We start from the raw sequence: 24,956 nt of genomic DNA, 5'->3' as shown, positions 1-24,956 counted from the left end.
TATGAAATCAGTAAAATAGCTCTGGGAATAATGGTTCTTCATGTGTTCTTCAAAATTGTCTGGAGTTTTTTTTTTTTGGGGGGGGGGGGCACAAAAGGAGGGTGGACCTGTAAATTCATCCTTGTCCGTTCGTCTGTGCGTCTGTCTGCATTTTTCTCAATAACTACGCCTTGGAATTTTTTTAAATTTTGCACAAACATTAAACATGATAGGAGTAAAAAAGTAACAGAATGGATTTTCACAGAAAACTCCGTCTGTCCCCCTAGGGGTCCTTTCGGATTAAAATGACTAAAATTGACACTTTTGTGCTTATTAAAAAAAAAACTGATGCCTTGGATTCTGAAAAGTTGTAACTAACGGATTTCTATATAATTTTGTTTGTCTATACTTCACGATAACTTTTGGGTGTGCCCCAGGGGCTCTTTTTAGGGCTAATAAAAACACTCCATTTCGGGGACTATTTTACCATATTTGTCCAAAATTTTCTGTGTATGTCTATTTTGCAGTTTTGCATGGTTACAAAATAGAATATATTTTATAGTTTACAACATCGCATTGACTTTGTATTATTCGGATTATGCTATACGATAGAAATCAATCTAGGTAATCCTAATCAGCAAATGAACCGCCCCCCTTAAGTAAACACTTCATCAAATCTCCACACTAACGTAATGTACTTGAAATAACCCTTATCCCTGAGTGGCTTCCGGGCCTTGATAAGTGGTGATCACTGTGTAAAAAAAAAAAAAAGCAAATGTAAGGGAATTAAATCTAGTTAATTTCTCTTATTTTTTTGTCAGAGTTATTTCTCTTGATCTGACAACAAAGAAATAAGAGTTTTTTTTTTTTTGTTTTTGTTTGTTTGTTTTTTGTTTTTGTTTTTTTTTGTTATAACGTTTTTATTTCCCTGTTAAATGCATTCATGAGTCTCAGATTTGAGTGGTTGACACACTGACCTTCCTTGGCGTACATTGGATACACATTAATTAACTTTTTCTTACGGCATTTGATATCATCTTTGAGGTCAACAGTTGACCTATTCCTCCCTCATTGCTTTTTAAGGTAATACCGTTCTTTGATGTTTTTCATTTATTTTTACCTACTTACATCTATAATATAAATCTCACCTGTCTGTTTAAATATATGTATGTATGTATGTATGTATGTATGTATGTCTGCCTAAAACTTTCAACAGAGGCAATGGATTTTCACAAGATTGGTATCGTTTTGGAGCTTGACCCTTCGGATGACAAATCTAAAATAATTGGCTAAAAACATTAATTCCTTCACTATCAACTGGGCATTTTTCCATAGGGAGGGGTAGCTTTTTTCGCCGATATTTTTGAAAGTCATCCCCTCTTTTCGATTGACTAGCCTTAATTTAAACTTCCGCCACTTTTGGCCATGGGCACAACAGCAAAGACGTCACTTTTTTTCACATTCTTTTCCTCCTTCGCGGTATGGGTTCGAGACTGCCTGCCTACCTACTACTACTTTATTTTTTTTTGCTCAACACACACTTCCAAACATTCGGGCAACGCCAGGTACCCAGGCTAGTCCTAGATAAAGAATATTTTTTGCTTTGTTCCTTTCTTTCCAAAATAATTCTTTGTTTTTTTATTCATTTTATTTTGTTTTTAAAGCCGTCTTCTGGCAATCTGGGTTCAAAACCTGCACCCTGCTTTGTAGTATCACAATTATTCGTACAAGTGGATGCTATTCTCAAAATGTTTCAGCCAACGTAACCTCCGATCATCTTCAGATTCGTGTTGTAAAACTCAGGAATCTCTACATGTAGCGTAGTACACACGTTAACATGTAGATACTCGAGACCCAACACATTGTAGGCTCAGTCGCAAAGGAGACAAAGAATAGGAAAAACTTTGACTCTTGTGCCACGTTTTAAGAAAAGATCTTTATCCCTCATTCTCCCACTATGTATGACTTTTAATTACGGCTGTGATATCACCCATGTCTCTAATGTGATCATATTCTCTAACGTGATCATCAGTCTGTGCATACATTCTTTTTATAGTTTTTTTTCTTTTTGTTTTCCTTACTGTGACATCACTTCACACATAGTTCGGCATTTGCATACATGTGTCCGTACTCTGTTGCATACGGACCTTCTACAGGTTTCACCTATATCTTTGATTGACATCTGATTAGTGGTGGGACGATTAATCGGAATCGGAATCGTTAATCGTAAGAATCGTGTATTTTGGGAGGTATCGGAATCGGAATCGCATCGTTAAAAAATACCTTAATTTTCCGATTCCTTCATTACGATTCTTTTAGTCTGATGTTGAAAAAAAGAAAAAAAATTCCTGATATTTCTAACCGCAAGAGAGAAATGTAGCATGTTATAAAAAGAAACCAAAGAAATTCATTATTAACAGGGCAATGCTTAGTGCCCCTCCCTTACAAGGTTCATTCATTCAGATCTATTGTAATCAAAACTACAAAAGAGTTAACTTGAAAAGAAGTATGCAGGGCTCTACATTGCGAGTAAAAAAAAAAACCGCTTATCTTTTTGGCGATTGTTTTTTTTTTTTACTGACAAATCTTCTAATACTGAATGAAAATGCTTTTTCAACTTATATTTTCTTAAAATAAAATGAGCAAAGTTAAATTATTTAAACAGTAAACGGTTTAATAGAACAATGTACTTTTTTTTCTTTTTTTAAAAGAAGGCTTTTGAAAGAAATATCTCTAAAATGAAATTGATCATGTTGTATTATTTCGCAAAGTTTTGACAGTTGTCGGCTTCTTTTGATGTTTCCAAAAAATCGACCCCATACCTATCTCTTCTAAACCTAAAGTTATTAAATAACCCCTTCGTTAATTCAAGGGTAATTAATTCAAGTCAGTCAAGTTTTTTTTTTAATTTCATTGAAATAAAATCCATTTTTTAAATTTTTTTCTCCAGAAAGATAAAACCCTGAATTTGATTATATTAAAAGCAGAATAATATAATCTTTTTTCTAGAATTTTAAATTGAAAATTAAAAGTGTTTTGCGCAGTTTTTTGCCGAACGAAAAAGAAATTAATATATATATTTTTAAAAGGTTTTGTAATCAATTAATTTTTATGTCTAAATAATATTTACGATTAATTAAATAATTTCATTTTAAAAAGTATTTATGAATAGAATTTTACTTAAGACTTATAGTTTAGCAATATTGAACCGCATCAACCATGTGGGAATTGAACACAGTCAACCAAAAAAAAAAAATTCAAAAGAAAATGCATATTTGCATTTCATTATGTAAACTTTTATACATTGGTTTCAAAAATTAAATTCTATAAGTTTTTTTTGTTAACTACCGGTTGGTACAATTTACCGCCCCATCCCTTTATATTTTTTTCTTTTTGTCTTTTTTAGCGCATTTTTTTTTTTTTTTTTTTTTACACAGTGATCACCACTTATCAAGGCCCGGAAGCCACTCAGGTATAAGGGTTATTGCAAGTACATTACGTTAGTGTGGAGATTTGATGAAATGTTTAATTAGGGGGGGCGGTTCATTAGGAATTTGTTAACATTGGACTTGAAGACATCCAAGTTGTAGTCCGGAGGGAAGCAGGCAGACGGAACAGAGTTCCACAGGTGTGCAGTTCTAAGAAAGAAGCTTTGTTCATGGAATCCGCGTTTTGATTTAGGCACAGATATAGAGTGGGGGAAATTTTTCACAGTGGATTCAGCTAGACGGGTGTTTTTCGTGAAAGATTGGCGGGGGGGGACCAGGGATTGGAGTTCAGACGAGCACCTGCCATGAAAATAATGATCAAACAAGGATAGGCTCGCAACGTCTCTTCTGTGGGAGAGAGGTTGCAGGGTAGAGAAAAGAGCATCCCCCACTAAACCACGAAGACTATTTTGTACTCTGTCAAGGCATGATAGGCTGTTTTTGGCAGCTCCTGCCCAGATATGGCAACAGTATTCCATCCTTGGACATACTTGGCTTTTATATAGATAGAGAATTGCATCAGTAGTGAGATATCTTCTGGAGCGGTAGAAGGATCCCACCATCTTTCCAGCGACCTTGGCAACAGACTTGATGTACGTGTTCCATTTCAGATCAGGAGTAAAGGTTAAACCCAGAAGCTTGTCAAAACACGGGGCCTCACCCAGACGAGAGCCATCCATCACAATTGATGCCAGATGGGGATCAGAGCGTTGATGATGTAAGGATAGGAGTTTGGTTTTGGATGCATTAAAGGTAACCAGCCACATCTTCCCCCACTGAACCACGCGCTCGAGATCAGAGGAGAGAGAATCCGAGAGAACTTTGTCATTTACAGCCTTTGATGTGTTGCCGTAGATGGTCGTGTCATCAGCATAGATGTCAACGAATGATTTAAGTATGTGTTTAGAGAGGTCATTGATGTAGATCAGGAAGAGAGTTGGGCCCAGGATTGACCCCTGAGGGACTCCAGCATTTATATTGCAGGCCTCCGATTTTTGTCCATCTACCACTACTCTTATGAGCCTATCGGAGAGAAATGATTAAATGATAGAGAACACATTTCCAGTTATACCGTAGCTGGAAATCTTGTGAAGTAGACCCTTATGCCATACCTTGTCGAAGGCCTTTGATATGTCAAGAGCAATTGCCCTAGAAAGGAAGCCTTTGTCAAGAGATTCACTAATCCTGTGGGATATAACCGTCAGCACATCTGCGGTAAATCTTACAGAGCGGAAACCATATTGTGTGTCACTAAGAAGGTTATTCCTGCTGAGGTAGTTGACTATTTCTCTATTTAATATGGATTCCAGAAACTTACTCATAACACACAGGAGACTTATTGGTCTGTACTGAGAGGGAGAGGACTTATCACCTGAATTCTTAAACACAGGGCAAACTGATGAGGTCTTCCAGGGGGTCGGAAAGCACTTCTCCTTAAGGCAGCGCTTAAATAGTTTCGTAAGTATGGGAGCAAGTTCTGGTTGAAGCTTTTTTAACACTATAATTGGGATGCCATCAGGGCCAGTTGCCTTACTAGAATCTAGGTTCTTGATTAGCTTGGCGACCTCATGCACGGATATTTGTATGTTACCTAGCTTGTTCTGTGTTGTAGGAGGAAATATGGGGAGTTGATGGCCTTCGTCGCATAGGGTAGAATTAGCTGCAAAGTTCTTTGCAAATAGTTTGGCCCTGTCTGACGCTGACTAGATGACCTCTGCTCCATTGATAATGGTTGGGATAGAACGCACAACGCCAAAGTCCAAAAAAAGTCTTCCATGGAAACTTTTTGAAGTTGATGAAGATGATGAGTTGAAAGCCATTTGCAAAGTCTGTCAAATTAAAATATCGCGAGGAATAAAACCATCTAACATGACCACAGCCAACATGTTAAAACATTTAACTATGATGCATCCAAATAAATCGGAGGAGCAAAATAAAAAAGAAAAGGAACAAAAAATTACCAACTAGTCACTCAGTGCAGTTTTATTAATGAGGGTCGAAATCGCAGTGTCTCTTTTTTTTTTTTTTTTGCCTACGTCACCATCTAGGTGTCACCAATTTTTTTAACCCTCCTTAACTTCAAAGAGTAAATACAATATATACAACTAAAAAAATAATTTTTAAAAATACTGATTCTATTCATGAAAAATTCTTTTAACTAGAAATTAAAACTTAGGTAAAGATAGCTGACTGACAGCAACAGGAGCACTGGTTAACTACTGAACCACGTGGAAAGGTGTGGGGGGGAGGAAAAAAAGGAAATTAAATGATGATAATAAATTATGATAACCGTCTTTGAAAGGCACTAAACTCCTAAAATTTACTTCTTTAAAATTTTAGGCGGCACTCCCTGGCGATTTTAAAGCACTCTCTCTCTCTCAAAAAAAAAAAAATTTAAAAGATTTAATTCTTAAGTTTGGGAAAGATGTATTTATTATAACTGAATTCTTGTATGAAGACTGGATCTACTTTATTGGACGTTAATTTGTGAGATAAGTAATTTTTCAATGTTTAATATGTTTTTAAAGTTTCAATTATCAATTAAATTTTTTTAATTGTGTTTATTTTTCAATTTATTTAAAAAAACAGGGTTTTAAATGTATTTTTCAAGGTAACAAGCTTCGAAAGAAGTCTAATAAAAAAAAATCACTTAATTTTTAATTTCGACAACCCAGAGAATTTAATTATTAAAAAAATATTGAAATGTGACATTTTTTTATTTAACATTTCTATTAGTTCAATTAATTTTCTTTCAATAATTCATTTCACTCAACAAACTTCACCATTTTTTTTTTTTTATCGTTTTCTGTAATTTTGGTAATTATGTTTGCTCAAGTTTATCTAGTATTTCATTTGTTTTTTATAGTGGTATCATTTTTATATGTGTTCCTTTGATATACCCTATTTCAAAATTAGTTTGGCTAAACTTATTCTTCACGCTAGAAACAACGTGTAAAAGCAATGAAAAAGTAATAAAAAATAATAGGTGTTAACTACTACTTGTGAATTATGGAGGTCTGAAGAACTGCCGTCACAAATACAACTATCAATAGCCAAACAAAAAATCGTTTTTGAAATTCCTTTAATTGTAACTTTTTGCTATACCTACCTTTTTGGTATAAAACACAAAAACTTTCGATTAATGGTATTTCTCATATATGGTCGTTAACTTTGGAAAGGTTATTTTGTATCTACGGCGCCATGTCACATAGTATATTGTCTTTTTTTTCATTACGCACGTTCATTTATAAATTATTAAATTAAATATTTATCTTTTTTATATTTAATTAGTATATATTTTCTTTCTCTTCCGCTATATTTTTTTTATTTAATTTATTAAATCTGTTAATTATGAGGACCAAAATAATGAATCGTGTGTATTTATTCTCTAATTTTCTTGTTTTTGTTCTGTTATATAAATTCTATTTTATTTGTTTTTTTTCTGAAGGATAAATTCTATTTTCTTTGAGTTTTTTTTCTGTATTCCAATTAAGTAAAATAAATTTTCTCTAAAATAAATTTTGCTAAGTTTTCCGTTTAGTTTATTATATAATAATTTTATTTAAACCAAAACACGACAGTGTACTGGTGTAGACATAAAATATCTCTTCCAAAGTTAGAGAACATATTTGGGAGCTACCGACCATAAGTATAAAACTACCTGGTATATTTCAAAACAATAATTCCCTAGGAATCGGAATCAGAATCGTACTTGGTATCGGAATCGTTAATCAATATTTTCCTGGAATCGGAATCGGAATCGTATAAAAATTAGGAATCCTCCCAACACTACATCTGATAAACATGTTCTTTTCTAATGGCAGCAGAGTCGTGACACTAAATCTATAATTACTCCAACATGGACCTGTGGTTCAACAGATAAAACACTTAATTATAATGAGTTCTAAAGTGACAGATTTAGCAGTTATAAATAAAGACTTATTTTCTAATATGGAGAACTGTCCCTTCTAGGTGATTTGGTCATACACTGACCAATCAGCTTGCAACAAGGAAACAACAAGGAAAGACATCCCCTTCTCTTTCTTCTGTCCATGTCCCCTGGATACTCAAGCATAAACTATCTGAAGATAACAGGTGACAGATTTTTTTACATTTTATCGATGAGACAGAGGTTGAAGCTTAGATGACAGTTCAGGACCTATCAGGTTGGTGACTCTCTTTTGAACCTTGTCCAGGAGTGAGGGACTAATAGCAGATGCACCAACCCAAATGTGACAACACTACTCTATACATGGGCGAATGGTAGCCTTGTATAGGTACAGGATACTTTGAGATTTAAGTAGTTTTTTAGCACGGTAGAGAGAGAGCCTACCTTTCTTGCAGCAATCCTGACAATGCTCTCAATGTATCTGTTCCAACTCATGTTCCCTATGAATGTTGGCCTGAGGAGTTTAAAAGAAGGACTTTTATAGATATGGAATTTGGGGAAAAAAATGATCAACAAATGAACTTTCGAAGTCTTCAGTTCTTCATTTTGACACTATCCAACTTTTTTCCACCCATACCAAATGGTGTAGATAATTAAATAAATCCTTTCATTGTTGTTATAACAGAGGTTTGCTTTTTTTTCTTTTGTGCCACGGTTTTTATCACATAGAATTAAAAAGTAGAAGTACATTTAATTTATATACAGCCTTCTAGTGGTTGAAGATTCAAGTGTACAAGTGATGCTAAAAATACCTAATTAAGAATTACTTTAAAATTCTATCCAGTGACAGCTGACAGAACGAGAACAATCTATTCTTATTGATTCAATAACAATTTTTTCATACTGTACAGATTCCTGAGTTCAATAAGACACACCTAAAGAAGGTCAAAGCTTTAGAAACATTGTGAGAATAAAATGAGAACAATAAACCAAATAATCCAAATAATCCAAATAGTCCAAATAATCCAAATAGTCCAAATAGTCCAAATTATCCAAATCCAAATTGTCCAAATAATCCAAATAGTCCAAATTATCCAAATAATCCATATTATTTATCATCATCTAAAAAATTCACAAATGGAGCATTGACCACTTAAATTTCAGTTACTATTCTACTCAATTAGCGAATAAAAATGGAAAGCTCACAATGTAAATTTTTCTTTATTAAATCCCAAATCCTCAAAATAGTTTTGAAAAAAAAAAATAATGACGATAAGAGAATGAGTTTTACTAACCAGGCACAACATGTTGGCTGTTTTGACTGATGTGACTGCCGCAGGAGTCACGTCTCAGATGGATTCCGTTCATTGTTGGTAGTCGAACTGGCATCACCTTTGGTGTCGGACGGACAGTATGTCCCAAAATTGAGGCGAAATAAATGAAACTCAGCAACATCTGCAGTCGTTAAAAAAAAATAACTGAGTTTTTAGATCAAAAGCAAACAAAAAAAAAATAACAAATGAAATTAACAGAATTTTTTAGTCACAAAAAATATCAACTTTTTATAATTCCCACAGATGATGATAAAACATAGAATAATGGAAAAATAATGAAAATTTAAGATGGCATGTATTTTGGGAAAAATGTGTATTTACAATACAGTCTGACTTAAGTTTGTTAGAATTTGGAACAGAATGATCAACTCATCAAATAGAGAATTTTTTTTTAAATACGATCAACAGATGTAATAAACACAGAATTTTGAAAAATGCTGAAAAGATCAAATAGACAGATAAAATAGAAAATGACCAATAGACACAAATTGACTAATAAACACAAAATTTTGGAAACAATGATCAACAGATCAAAAAGATGTAGAATTTTGGAAACAATGATCAACAGATCAAAAAGATGTAGAATTTTGGAAACAATGATCAACAGATAAAATAGGCACAGAATTTTGGAAGAAAATGATCAACAAATGATTGATATGGAATTTGGGGAAAAAAATGATCAACAAATGATTGATATGGAATTTGGGGAAAAAAATGATCAACAAATGATTAATATGGAATTTGGGGAAAAAAATGATCAACAAATGATTAATATGGAATTTGGGGAAAAAAAATGATCAACAAATGATTGATATGGAATTTGGGGAAAAAAAATGATCAACAAATGATTGATATGGAATTTGGGGAAAAAAAATGATCAACAAATGATTGATATGGAATTTGGGGAAAAAAAAATGATCAACAAATGATTGATATGGAATTTGGGGAAAAAAATGATCAACAAATGATTAATATGGAATTTGGGGAAAAAAAATGATCAACAAATGATTGATATGGAATTTGGGGAAAAAAATGATCAACAAATGATTGATATGGAATTTGGGGAAAAAAATGATCAACAAATGATTGATATGGAATTTGGGGAAAAAAATGATCAACAAATGATTGATATGGAATTTGGGGAAAAAAATGATCAACAAATGATTGATATGGAATTTGGGGAAAAAAATGATCAACAAATGATTGATATGGAATTTGGGAAAAAAATGATCAACAAATGATTGATATGGAATTTGAGGAAAAAAATGATCAACAAATGATTGATATGAAATTTGGGGAAAAAAATGATCAACAAATGATTGATATGAAATTTGGGGAAAAAAATGATCAACAAATGATTGATATGGAATTTGGGAAAAAAAATGATCAACAGATAAAAAAGGTGTAGAATTTTGAAAAAAAATGATCAACAAATAAAATAGACACAGAATTTTTTTTAAACAATTGCCAAATAAGTATGAAATTTTGCAAAAATTTCTCAACAGATGTAATAGATATCAAATTTTTTAAAGATTGTCAATAGATTTAACAGAAAAGAAAATTTGTGAAAAAATTATCAACAGTTCAAATCAACACAGGATTTTGGAAAGAAAGATCAACAGATAAAATAGAAGTTGAGGATAACAGGTGAGCATTGTCTGAAGATAGTGGTTTCAATCCTACCCAAAGTCGGCCAGAGGCTTAGTTGGCCAAAACATGGTGAGACAACAACAACTATGGAAGGCAGTAATTACTGAAGATACAGTTAAGAGACTCAGCATTCTTATCCCTTCGCAGTTTATCACTTGATGAAAGCCAAAAGAATAGTTGGCTGAAACGTTGTGAAGCAACAACTAGAAGATGAGGATGATAGTCCGCAAATAAATAAATAGATAAATAAATAAATAAATAGATAAATAAATAAATAAATAGATAAATAAATAAATAAATAGATAAAATAAACATTGACTTTTAAAAATAAATGCTCAAACGATCAAATTGACATGAACTCTTGAAAAAAATGATCCACAGTTAAAATAGACACAGAATGAACAAATCATATCTAACTCATAATCCAAAGTAAATTTTCTATTTTATTTGTTTTGAACATAATTTTATCTGTGGTGAAAAGAAAAAAAAAATTGGCTGATATTTTACCTGTATGGAGACTAATAGATTGTTGTACCAAATTCTAGGCATCAAATTGCTGGAACCTTTAAAATAAAACAAATTTAAATTATTTGTTATATTAAGAAATACTGACAGAAGTACCCAGCATTGCTTGGGTAACAAATTCATAGAAATTGCATATGATAGAAAGATTTTCATCAAAATTATATATCAATATAAAATTTGTGGGTTATGGAGAAGAGGGGTATGCATATATTTTCACAAGAATATACTCATTAAGATTTCATACTAAACCTATCCTATGATCGCATGAATAGTTAACCTATGACTAGACTCTTCTTACTCTATCCATCTCATCATTCACAAACAACAATTAAAGTTATGTTTAACTTAAGACCATATGAAAAACATACAGAAACAAAAAGGAACACTTTCATTTTATATCGCTTCAATCAGTTTCAACTAAATTAGGAAAGTCAAAACTAACACAAAAACACTGAGAACATGTAACATAGCACGGATGCGCATATACAAACATATGCAAAAGATCAAGAGTGACGTCACCTGCCGTAACAATGAGAAAGTAAATCTGTTATTACAAAGAAAAAGTTTGTTGAGGTTCTTTTTTATTCTTTGTCTACTTTGTGACTGAGGCCACGACATGTTGGTTCCCGGACAGGGATAATGTTCAAGATCATGTGAGAGACATAGGAAGGTTTGAGATCACATGAGTGATGTCACGGCCGTAACAATGAGGAAATAAATCTGTTGTTACAAAGAAAAAGCGAGTTGAAGTTCTTTTTTATTCTTTGTCTACTTTGTAACTGAGGCCGCAACATGTTGGTTCCCGGACAACGTTACAAACACATGTAGTGGGAAGGATACAGGAAGTCATTATTTGATGAAATAAAAATCATCTAACCTTCCCCCACCCCCACCATGAATCATTTGAAGTGTTAGTCTTTACAGAAAAATTAATATTTCAGTTTTCAAAGAGGATTGTCATAAGAAAGAAAAAGGAAGAAAAGAGTAAAAACAGCAAAAGGGAGAGATTAAATGAGAGAGAGAGAGAGAGAGGAAAAACAGAAATAAATTCTAGTTAAATAATGTAAAAAAAAGAAGGAGGTAAGGTTCTAGCGATTTCGTATCAATCATTTTTTTCTTATTTAAACAAAAATGGATTTTGGCCCCAAAAATAGAAACCTCAAATCCATGGGAGATTTCAGTAATTTAAACAGGAATCTGCTTTTTCTGGATTAAAAAAATAAAAAGCTAGGATTCACATCTCTGCATTCAAGTGGAAAAGTAATCATTGCCTGAAGAAGGTATATAATATACTGAAATGTCACATGAATCAAATAAAATCTATTTTTTATATAATAAAAATACAATTCTATTTCTAAAATCTTCACTTTCTTTCTCCCAACTCTAATACCTAACGGAGAAAATTCTGTACAAAAAATTTGGAGACATCAAACATACCACAAAGAGTTCCTGACGAAACAGAGAGAAATAAAAATTTACTCCACAAATCTACCACTTGTATGGGGTTGTCGATTGTTTCTTGAGATGTCCAACCTTTGGGCTGAAAAACAAACAGAAAATAAATTATGATTAACCAACAGCTTCATTCAACTAAAAATCAGTAATACCAAAATTCCTCACATTCACATTTAATAAAAATGATTGGTTTAAACTGTAGTAGTCACATGTTTTCATGTACGATTTTCTCTTGATTTAAAAAGTGCTGAGTCATTGGCCCATTCATCAATGGAATGACGTATGAATACAATTTATTGAGCTAGTTTTTTGAAGTGCATCCATGTGTTATATAGAGCACTGTGGGGGCAACGCCAAGTAACCTGAACAATTATTATGATCGTTGTTGATTTTTGGAAAATAGGATGTTAGAAAATATGTATCGAGATGAATTTACAGATAAAATAAAGTAAACATCTGATGAGTACGTGACTAAATATGCAGCAAAGATATAATTTTGCAGAATTGTTAGTCACAATACGAAACAATATTGTAATGGACATCTTTTGAAAAGTAATAAATGACTAACTGAGAAAACTTGATATTTGGAACTTGGAAAATTATTATATTATACATTAAAGATCAAATATTTATGGTAGAAATGTATTGAGAAATGCACAAAGAGTTTTAGTGGAGTTTGTCAGTTGGACAAGTTAGCACTAAAGACATTGCTTCCATGTTTGGAAGCTGGGAGAAACGTAACCTTAGCATGATGTAGAACTTACAATGCCTTGCAGGTTTGATGGGAAGTCAAGAATAAAGTTTATAAAAAATGAACTTGGTATTTGGACTTCTTTCGAAGGGAAACATTTGTTTCAGAACTGCAAGAAACAGACCAAAGAGTGAGAGACCTATTCCTATTTGTCCCTATGAAAAAGGTATGTTTTTCCTTTGTCTGGACCAAGTGAACAAAGATGTTTATAATTTTTTGTTGTAAAAGACTGTTCCACTTATGTATTTTTGTTACAGTATGGACAGAGTTATACGAAACATACACATACAACTAGAGGAACATTTTAAACACTAGATGTTTGCATACTATATATGATGGATCCTCCTGTCGATTTTGATGTATGAGCTCCGCCACAACTAAGTTGCTCGATAATCCAAACAGATGATTTGTTTATAATGGTGAGGGCTTAGTGATGATGAACCAACCACACTTTTTGGCACAACTGCTAATCTTTGTCAGTGCAATGGCTACCACATGACAGAGCAGACAGTAGATCTCAGGTTTTTACATCAGAATTCTTCTAGATGTATGTCTTAACAAAGACTGGGGGTGCATCTCTCCCAATGAATTCAACGCATCTCCAGATACCAACATGGAAATTTCTATGTCACTGGTGCGGTACATACAGCACCTAACCTTCTCAAATGGTCACTCATCTGCTACTGGCCAGGCCCATCATTGCTTAACTTCAGTGATCTGGCAAGAACAGATGTGTCAACTATATATATCATGCATTTATATACATCCGTCCACACTATATAGCATATGCAAGATTTTCCTGCTACACAACCAGTTGGATTCCTGGAGTTGTATAAATTTAATGTCTTGTGGTTGGCTCTTCCAACTCACCAGCCTGCATGAAACTTGTTAATTTTCTTTCTTTGAAGATTATAATGTAGGTATGGGGCAGCCAAACCAGCTGCTAACATTCCCCTACTTTTTATTGAAACCAGCCAAGAGCTCTTTTTAGTATCCTCGTTGTTCCCTTAAGTGCAACTGTCTGGATCTCTTTTGCACTTGGTTTAACAGGAATATTAGTTAGGTAGGACTTCAGGTTCTTTTCATATGCCCTGTGGCACCTATGATAACTGGTATGATTGATATCTCCCTAAGATTCCAGTCTCTTTTCATATCATACATGTGGCATTGATATTTGGTCTGTTTCTCTTTTTCTTCTCAGTTCAGACCTCCATCATTAGGGGCATTCACTTCAACCAAGGTTGCCACTCTCTCTGACATATGTGATGCCTTATATTTTGTAAAGTTTACTATTTGATCTCTTTCCAATTCAGCAGAAATAAAAAGGTATTTTTTTTTATTATTGCTGTTTCTAAATTTTTTATAAGTAGCGAGTAGTGATAAGTAGTAGGGCTGTTAATCTAAAAACAACAAAAAAGTAAGTTTACGACTCCCAAAATTCATACTATGATAGAATTTTCCACAAGAACCCGTGGCATAACGGATAAAGTCCTAGACAAAATTCAGTTTTAAGTGATACTTTGGTTGATGGTTCAAATCTTCAGTGTGGGTGAATACATTTGCGAATTACTTACATGGTTGACAAAACAAGAACATGCTACCCCATGGATTAAGAAAGGGTTTCACTCAAAATTTCATGCAGAGTCCAAAGTTGAACAAGATACACCGAAACATTGCAAGAACAGCATTCATTTAGTTCGAATAATACAAATAATATTGCCGTCTACTTTTTCTTCAAATCAGAAAGACATTTCATGTAACTGTTTCAAAGATGGAAGTCAGCATATCCAACATCCTTTACTTCATCCATCATAACTGACCATCTATACAAAACTTTGCGACTCCTCTAGTTAATGGTGTTGTAAATAGGTTCCACCTTTCACCCTATTTCCATGATATAGAATAGATCATTCTTCTTCTCCACTTTATTTACTAACCAAGACAATAATGTTACCACTGTTGACCCAGGGAAAAGGCTATAGTGTGTGTGTGTATGTGTGTGTGTGTGTGTGTGTGCGCGCACGTGTGTGTGTGTGTGTGTGTGTGTGTGTGTGTGTGTGTGTGTGCAGTATGACAATGTACGGAAGTGTACCTCGGTTAGTGAGAGTTGAGGACACACATTGTATAAAAAACGCCTCCGTTCAGTCTCGAAAGACAATGGATAACATCTATAAGGGTAGCTGCGTGAGTAATTGTGAGGCAAGGGTTGCACAATCCCTAATCACACCTCTCCTGAATCGGCATTGCTTGAGTCCAATGGCAAGGAGAAGTCCAGGATGACTGGAAACAATGCCAAGATAAGCAGAGAGCACATACAGCACCTGGAATTCCCAAATGGTCACTCATTTTAGTACTGACCAGGCTCAACGTTGCTTAACTTTGGTGATCTAACGGGAACCGGTGTGTCAATAATGATTATGCCTTACATGCTTTGTATGGAGATAAATGATACGATAATGATCCAATGAACGTGTAATGCAAGTCTTAAAGACAGGCTTAGTTCTGATGAACTTAACCCTACCAGACCTGAGCTACTGAACCTAATTTGCCCCTGTGCCTGGCCTTCTGGGCAAAATTGTTAAATCCAGATCTGGAGCTACAAAATTGCGACTCAATCCCTCATCAACCACACCAGAATCTCACCTATCACCTGGTTGAGTGACATGCCCCCTATTTTGAACACTCGATTTTGATCTAGGCCCACTTGCATCATCAGAATTATCATCACTTTCTCCTTCATCAATATATTCATCATCACTAGCATCACTTGATTCAGAAACATACCCCTGATCATCTTCATCTGAATCAGAATTTGTCACTTTATCCAACACTTGTTGCACTGTGAAACTCCTTGGTTTCGCTTTTTTAACTGTCAAAGTGCTTGGTTCGTCACTAGCTCGCTTCATGGTTACTTTAATATACAAAACAACTCACAACTCCACCAAAACAAAGAAAGCCATTTGCAGAACGTTAGGCTTGCGCTAAGTCGAGGCTAAACAGCAATTGGCTAGCTATTTTAATCTCCCTGACAACACAAAAACATGTGGTCAGAAAAATACCGGTTTAGCGGTAACTCGGTATATAGCAGTTTCAGAAATGACCATTATATTGATAACTCAGTTTCAGAAATGACCATTATATTGATAACTCAGTTTCAGAAATGACCATTATATTGATAACTCAGTTTCAGAAATGACCATTATATTGATAACTCAGTTTCAGAAATGACCATTATATTGATAACTCAGTTTCAGAAATGACCATTATATTGATAACTCAGTTTCAGAAATGACCATTATATTGATAACTCAGTTTCAGAAATGACCATTATATTGATAACTCAGTTTCAGAAATGACCATTATATTGATAACTCAGTTTCAGAAATGACCATTATATTGATAACTCAGTTTCAGAAATGACCATTATATTGATAACTCAGTTTCAGAAATGACCATTATATTGATAACTCAGTTTCAGAAATGACCATTATATTGATAACTCAGTTTCAGAAATGACCATTATATTGATAACTCAGTTTCAGAAATGACCATTATATTGATAACTCAGTTTCAGAAATGACCATTATATTGATAACTCAGTTTCAGAAATGACCATTATATTGATAACTCAGTTTCAGAAATGACCATTATATTGATAACTCAGTTTCAGAAATGACCATTATATTGATAACTCAGTTTCAGAAATGACCATTATATTGATAACTCAGTTTCAGAAATGACCATTATATTGATAACTCAGTTTCAGAAATGACCATTATATTGATAACTCAGTTTCAGAAATGACCATTATATTGATAACTCAGTTTCAGAAATGACCATTATATTGATAACTCAGTTTGGTAGGGTTAAAAGGAGATTAAATCTGCACGTGATTTACACCAAAAATTGTTTGTAGCGAACAAAATTAGTTTGAAACAAAGACTCACTTACATCTAAACGGAAAGTTACTGTGTAAACTCCAGAAAACAGGAGAATGGTGGAAATATATGACTGGCATAAAAGAAAGTTGTTCCCACAATGAGTTAAGAGCTTTCGCGCGAGTTCCACTGCAAAAGAGGAAAAAGAATAAAAAAAAATGATTATATTTTTGAATTTACAAAGTTTCATTATGAACTTCCATTATATAATATTTTTCTAAGTTTAAAATACTTTTTTTAGACAAGATAAAACATGAATTCGAATCAGCATATTGATGATTGACCAACTTCTTCGAAAGGAGGAAGTTCCATGGAAGTATGAAATTCACGAGCGGTCCCCAGTCACGTATATCCCCGTTAGGGGAGATGACATCGTTAGGTTTTTTGCAACTCTTGCAGGGTCACCCATTTTAGTACTGACCAAGTTGCACAATCTCCAACCACACGTCCCTTGAATTGGCACCATTTGAGTCCAGTGGTAAGAAGTCCAGGACGACTGGAAACAATGCCAAGAGAAGCAGAGAGCACATACTGCACCTGGAAGTCCCAAATGGCCCCCCATTTAGTACTGATCATGCTCAACATTGCTTAACTTCAGTGATCTGATGGGAACCAGTGTGTTCAACATGATTATGCTGTACAAAATAGATGATTAAAAAGAATTTACACCAACAGACAATTAAAACCAATACATGAACAATTAAAACCAATACATGAACAATTAAAACAAATACATGAACAATTAAAATCAATACATGAACAATTAAAACCAATATAAAGCAATATCTAAATGAAAAATTTGAAAAACCTTTAAGTGCTAAATATAATAAAATCATTTAAAAAAATTTTTTTGGTCTGATATTTTGCTAATAAACAGCCTCATCAGGGTAGGAAATGTGATCCATATGTTTTGTTTTTTTTTTTGCTTTTTTCTATTCTTCCTTTTGGTGTTATGGCAGAGGCAATGCCTTGCAGCGGAAGAGAAGAGAAAATGTATGTCCTGTTTCGCTAGATCCACATGTGTTATGCTCTGGTTTTCGGTTGTGAATTTAAAGGAAAAGATGGTCACACACTTTTGAGGACACTTATTTTTAAATAAAATTTAAATGAAAAATTTGAAAAACCTTTAAGTGTAGAATATAATGATAAAATCATTTTTTTGTGTCCGATGTTTTACTAATAAATAGTCTCATCAGGGCAAGAAGTCCGATTTGTAAGTACCTTTAATGTACATACGTACATATGTCACGGTTATCAGATTATAAATTATTTGATCGAAAGATTCTATTTATTAAAAAGGAGGATAAAAGGTGATAACTACAACAAACATTAAATTAGTATATATATATATATATATATTTAATATAAAGCTGAACGTCTGTGGGTGTGTGTGTGTGTGTGGTCATGAATAGGCTCCTATATGGTTGACTATTTTAAAAAAACTGCTTACATATAATGATAGAAGATGTATCAAGGATCAGGAATGGGTATGTTTGATCTGGCGAAACGGTGGTTCATAAAAATTGTGAGGTCTGCGTTCGTGCCTGGCCCCCAAAGTATAGAAATAAAAATGAAAGAAAAAACGTTTACAAGGGTTTTTGATATAGATGTACATAAGAATAGTTTGATAAGTATGTTTTAACTTGAATAGGGATGGTATAATAAAATTGTGGGGTCTGCGTTCGCGCCTGTACTTCATAGAAATATGGCACAAACTTTAACAAATACTTTTCAGATCTATCTGCGTAAGTATACTTTGATAATTATGTTTCAGTTTGAAGAAATATGGTATAATAAAATTATTGGGTGTTCGTTCGCGCCTGACCTCCATAGAATGTAAATATGTCACAAAGTTTAACAAGGTTTTTTAAAAGGGGTGAGGGTCCACAATAACACCTTAACTTTAATCTTAATTCACGTTAGCTTTTATTTATTTTTTTGAGTTGAATCATATTGTGTCGAATAAATTCACCTCATAAATTCACGTTCTTATTAAAGTGAAAGCCAAAAAAAAAGTCAGAACTTTAGACAATTCTTGACACAAATTTTGCATAACTGTTTTTTTCCTTCTTCACTAGCACGTGGCACTCTTTCAAAAATAGATAAATAGATAAATAAAAATAAGAACGTTACTTGTTATCGTGTCAAAAGAAGGAAAAACTCCTGCTCACGTGATTACATGTCTTTTTAAAAACATTTACATAACCTTTTTATTTTTATTTATATATCTGTTTAAGCTTTTTTTGTCAGTGTACTAGAAGGAATTCAGTTGATTATAACCCTTTCTGCATGTTCTTTACATTACAATAGTTACAACCCTGAATCCGACTGCGCAATACTACACCGTTCAATACTGTAGAACTGAAACAAAGCTGTTCTGCTTGAAAAGGGCGCCATTTTCTTCTTATTCATATTTATATCAATTCTTTGCTTTAAAAAACTAAAGTAATTACGTGTTTACTTTTTTAATATCCCATTTTGCTGTTTCAGATTATTTTACTAAAGTAAGTAAAGCTTCATTATTTTTCAAAACTGTTTTTGTTTCTTTGTTTTTCGATATTTCGTCGATATTATTTAGTAAGAGTGTTTAGCAGAAAAGCCAACAAATGACTACCCGAAAAAATACAAGAAAAAATGTTACCATAGTCAATAAAAGTTCAGTTCCTGTTTTTTTGTTTTGAAATAGGTTTTAATGTTCTTTACTTGAAATAATTTCAGCGAACCGAAATTAAAACGAAATTTGAGGCGATAACTACTTAAATGAATTTTTATATAAACTACACATGCCATAATCGAATATTCCTCAAGCACAAAATAACGGAAAAGATTAAAATATGTTTATAAATATTCCTTACGGTGACAGAACTCTCTTAAATTGTTAACACAGAATGATCAGGTGCCCCTCCTTCAAATTGAAAAAGGGGCTCTCCATTTCAAAGTCGCTGCCATTTTGAGTTTTTTTAAACCGGTTCATGAATTAAAAAAAAAAAAATTTTTTTACAAACTACTTAAAAATACAAACCAATGAACTTTTCTACCATAAAAGTAACTTTTATTGACTATGGTAACATTTATTTCTTGTATATTTATATTATTATATATATAACATTTTGTCTTTGTAAGGAAACATCATTTTGTTGGTCACTGTTGGCTACGAATGGAAACAAAGTTGATATAAAAAAATATATTTTCGCAAAAATTATCTTTACTTTCATCATATTTTGCTTAGGGTAAAATTTTTGAGTATCAAAACCCATCTCTTTACAACCCCCTCATTTTCATAACCTATCATACTTTCATCAATCACAGTCCATTTTCTGTAAGCTGTTTTTGAACCCAGTCAATGACAGGTATTTCTGCTAGTATATATATATATATATATATATATATATATATATATATATATATATATATATATATATATGCGCTAATTTAATGTTTGTAGTATATTATCACCTTCTATCCTCCTTTTTAATAAATGCCGATGTCAGCCGATATATATATACAGCTAATATATATATATATATATATATATATATATATATATATATATATATATACTAACTGTACCCTGCCACGCGTTGCTGTGGCTCAATTTGGTGTAATGGAAAATTCTAATAAAAAGAGAAAATGCATGTTTCTTATATTCTTAGTACAGTAATCCACTCCAAAAAGTAAAAAAAAAAAGGCGAAAATGAAAAAAAAAAGGTGAAAATGAAAAAAAAAATGGTACTCTTGCAGAATTGGATCCAGATCCTCGCGAGTTACCGTCAATCATGACTTGGGCTCGACCAACATTCAATGGATTAAGCCGAACGTTGCTAAAACGTTGAAACGCTAGATAGAGTTTTTTTTTTATTGTATTCAAAAATGTGAGTTTTTAATTAATATTTGGGTGAGGATGGGGTTACTATACACAGATGTCCAAAAACGAATAAATGAAAGCAAAGGTAAGGTAAATAACGTTTCTACCAAACTGGATGATTTTTTAGTGTTTTTATTTAATGTAAAATGTTTAATCACCTTGAAAAGCTCAGTGTTTATCGATGTATTTGAAAAAGACGAATGGTTGCGAACTCTGTTGAATACGTTAAGTTTGGGAAAATCAGTTAAAAACTAAAAAAACTATACAAAACAGTGTCAGACACCCACTGATTATATGTTATCGTGACATAGGTTGACATATTTGGTGGGTTTCTGACAGTATTTTGTATAGTTTTTTAGTTTTAAATCATTTTCTCAAACTTAACATCATCAACAGTGTCCGCCACCATATGTATTTTTCAAATACACTGATAAACACTGTTTTTCAACCCGACTAAACGTTACAGTAAATAAAACGGGTTTGTATTACTAAACACAGAAACGAAAAAGTCGTCGAAAAATAAATATAACATATAAATGTTATCAAAGGCAAGATAAGTTACTTTTCTACCTAACTGGATAAGATTTTAGTGTTCTTATTTAGTGTAAAATGTTTAATCGGTCTGAAAACATGTAGTGTTTATCGGTATATTTGAAAAATACAAATGGCGGCAAACTGTGTTGAACACGTTAAGTTTGGGAAAATGAGTTAAAAGTAAAAAACTATACAAAATACTGTTAGGAACTCACTCAATATATGTTACCGTGACATAGGCAGACATGTATTCGGTGGTTTTTAACAGTATTTTTATAGTTTTTTTAGTTTTAACTCATTTTCCCAAATATAACGTGTTTAACACAGAGTCTGCTGCCATTTGTAATTTTCAAATATAGCAGTAAACGCTGTGTTTTTCGAGCCGAATAAACATTTTACATTAAAAAAAACTAAACAATTATCCATTTTGGTAATAAAGTAACATATCTTGCCTTTGATAATATTTGTTATACATTTATTTTTTGACAACTTTTTCGAATCTATATGTACAGTAGTACAAACCCAATAAAAACACTAAAAATTATCCAATTAGGTAGAAAAGTAACTTATCTTGTCTTTGAAAATATTTACTTGTTATATATTTGTTTTGTTGACAACTTTTTCAAGTCTTTGTGCAAGTACAAACCCAAAGGGGGTATTTTTCTGTCTAATTTTATTTTTGGTACCGTGCTTAAATTTAAATTTCACGATATCTCTTTTTTGGGGGGGGGGGGTATTTTTTTTACATTAGGTTCACCTCCACAATTTTCGATTATGCTGAATAAGAAAATCTCATTTAAAATTGGCAGAGGCAAGTAGTTTTCAAGATATAGAGACCTGTACTATGCACTATAATTCATTGGCGGACATGAATAAACCCTCCCAACCTCCTCATATTAAGAACAGCTTTTGGAATAAACAACACCCATGCCTAACCACGTGTTTTAACCTTTTACCCGTCTTTCGTCTGTTAAAAACAGCTTTTGAAATAAATACCACCATTCTCCCCATGTTAAGAACGGCTTTCGGAATAAACACCCCAACCTAAAAATTGTGGAGGTGGACCTAATGTGAAAATTTACCTTTTGTTTTTTTAATAAATTGTTAGTTGAAAGCACAGAATAGTGACAAAACACCATTCCCTCCCCTTGGTAAGAATGGCTGAAAAAATAACGGTTTTCTTGGTAGAAACTTTTCTGTATTTCACCTAACAATCTCTGGTGCTAATGCACTTACTGATCCGTGCTATTTTTTAAATCATATTTCCAAGTTTAATTAAAGTTTTATGATATGTTTTTTTATTCAATTATAAGGTTAAAGTACAGAATAGATACAAAACACCCTCCCCTCGCCATGTTAAGAATGGCTTTTTAAATAATAACGTTATAAACGTTTTTAAATAATAACGTTATATCTGTTATATCTTTAAGAGCATATCTGAGAAAATTGACCACATCCTGTCTGCTCATCCTTCGGCTAACATTCACATTTGTGGTGACTTCAATGTCCACAATGTGGAATGGCTGACCCACTCAAACAAGACAGATGATGAGGGGAGGTTCTGTCATGACTTCTCCATTGCCTATGACCTCACTCACATTGTTCACGAACCCACCCGTGTGCCCGATACTACCGGTCAGTATGTAAACCTTCTAGACCTTTTTCTCACAACTTCCCCTGAGCTATGTTCATGTTCCATTCTATCTCTTCTGGGATCTTCCGACCACTCGGTCGTATTAGTTAAGATAAAAATGAAATGTAACAAGTCTTCAGACGTACCTCTCCACCGTACTGTATATCGATACTCTATGGCTGACTGGGATAGTTTCCGTACATTTATATCTGATCTACCTCTGCATTCCATGTTTAAAAAGGATGTGTCCTCTATAGTATCAGACCTGACCGAATGGTTAATTATAGGTATAGACCGATTCATACCATCCAAAAAATTCCAACAAAAACCTAACAGCCAGCCATGGTTCGCCCCAGAATATGCTGCTGCCATTGCACACAGAAATCACTTTTTGCATAGCTACCAACGTAATAGATGTACTGAGACTAAAGCTGCTTTCAGGACTGCCAACAACCACTGTAAAAGAGTAATAAAAAATGCAAGAGAGCTATATGCCCAGTCTGTTAAATCCAAAGTAGCTGAGCTTGGTTCCCACCAATTTTGCCAAATAGCAAACTAGATCCTGAACACAATCGTGCATTCTATCCCAACCATCATTAATAGACCTGAGGTCATCTCGTCAGCATCAGACAAAGCCAAACTATTTGCCAAGAACTTTGCAGCTAATTCTACCCTATGTGACCAAGGCCATCAACTCTCTGTATTTCCTCCTATAACAATGTATGTAATGTATGTAATATACAAGTATCTGTGCGTGATGTTGCCAAACTAATCATGAACCTAAAGCAACTGGCCCTGACGGCATTCCAATTATAGTGTTGAAAAAGCTTCAACCAGAACTTGCCCCTATACTTACAAAACTGTTTAAGCGTTATCTTAAGAATTGCTTCCCAACACCCTGGAAAACCTCATCAGTATGCCCTGTATTTAAGAATTCAGGTGACAAGTCATCTCCCTCTCAGTACAGACCAATAAGTCTCCTGTGTGTCATGAGTAAGTTGCTGGAATCCATAATAAATAAAGAAGTAGTCAATTACGTCAGCAGAAATAACCTTCTAAGTGACATGCAATATGGTTTCCGTTCTGCAAGATCTACAGCAGATGTGCTAACTGTTTTATCTCATAGGATTAGCGAATCTCTTGACAAAGACTTCCTTTCTAGGGCAATTGCTCTTGACATATCAAAGGCCTTCAATAAGTTATGGCATAAGGGCCTACTTCACAAGATTTCCAGCTACAGTATAACTGGAAATGTTTTCTCGATCATTAAATCATTTCTCTCCGATAGGCTCATAAGAGTAGTGGTTGATGGGCAGAAATCAGAGGCCCTCAATATTAATGCTAGAGTCCCTCAGGGGTCAATCCTGGGCCCAACTCTCTTCCTGATATACATCAATGATCTCCAAAAACACATACTTAAATCATTCGTTGACATATATGCTGAGGACACGACTATCTATGGCAGCACATCAAAGGCCGTAAATGACAAAGTTCTCTTTAATTCTCTCTCCTCTGATCTTGAGCACATGGTACAGTGGGGGAGCAGGTGGCTGGTTACTTTTAATGCATCTAAAACCAAGCTTCTATCTTTACATCATCAACGCTCTGATCCCCATCTGGCATCAATTGAAATGGGTGGCTCTCGTCTAGGGGAGGCTCCATGTTTTGATAAGCTTCTGGCCTTGACATTTACTCCTGACCTGAAATGGAATACATACATCAAGTCAGTTGCCAAGGTCGCTGGAAAAATGGTAGGATCCTTCTACCGCTCCAGAAGATATCTCTCCCCTGATGCAATTCTCTATCTGTATAAAAGCCAAGTACTTCCAAGGATGGAGTACTGCTGCCATATCTGGGCAGGAGCTGCTAAAAACAGCCTATCTTGCCTTGACAGAGTACAATATAGACTTCGTAG

At 33.6% G+C, this 24,956-nt stretch overlaps 1 protein-coding gene and 1 pseudogene across 5 annotated transcripts in view; both read right to left on the bottom strand.

The window, feature by feature from the left end:
• The window catches only part of LOC145297707 (uncharacterized), a 151,355-nt gene that overhangs the window by 40,313 nt on the left and 86,086 nt on the right, over positions 1–24,956 (bottom strand). For all 5 annotated transcript variants that reach the window (XR_013870314.1, XM_080143910.1, XM_080143928.1 and 2 more), the window contains exons 6-9: positions 17,023–17,138; positions 12,303–12,405; positions 10,848–10,903; positions 8,652–8,811 (exon numbers count right to left, since the gene is read on the bottom strand). Coding sequence is in view for 4 of the 5 variants with exons in the window: in XM_080143910.1 (XP_080000036.1) it covers positions 8,652–8,811; positions 10,848–10,903; positions 12,303–12,405; positions 17,023–17,138 (435 nt within the window). In the remaining variant the exon portion in view is untranslated. The remainder of the gene's footprint in view (positions 1–8,651; positions 8,812–10,847; positions 10,904–12,302; positions 12,406–17,022; positions 17,139–24,956) is intronic.
• LOC145242012 (5S ribosomal RNA) lies at positions 15,381–15,499 on the bottom strand (annotated as a pseudogene).

This window comes from Euprymna scolopes, chromosome 2, assembly GCF_053919585.1.
Source record: "Euprymna scolopes isolate OS-2025 chromosome 2, ASM5391958v1, whole genome shotgun sequence".
NCBI lineage: Eukaryota > Metazoa > Mollusca > Cephalopoda > Sepiida > Sepiolidae > Euprymna > Euprymna scolopes.
The sequence above is the reverse complement of the archived record's forward strand: the minus strand, read 5'-3'. Positions and strand labels throughout refer to the sequence as shown.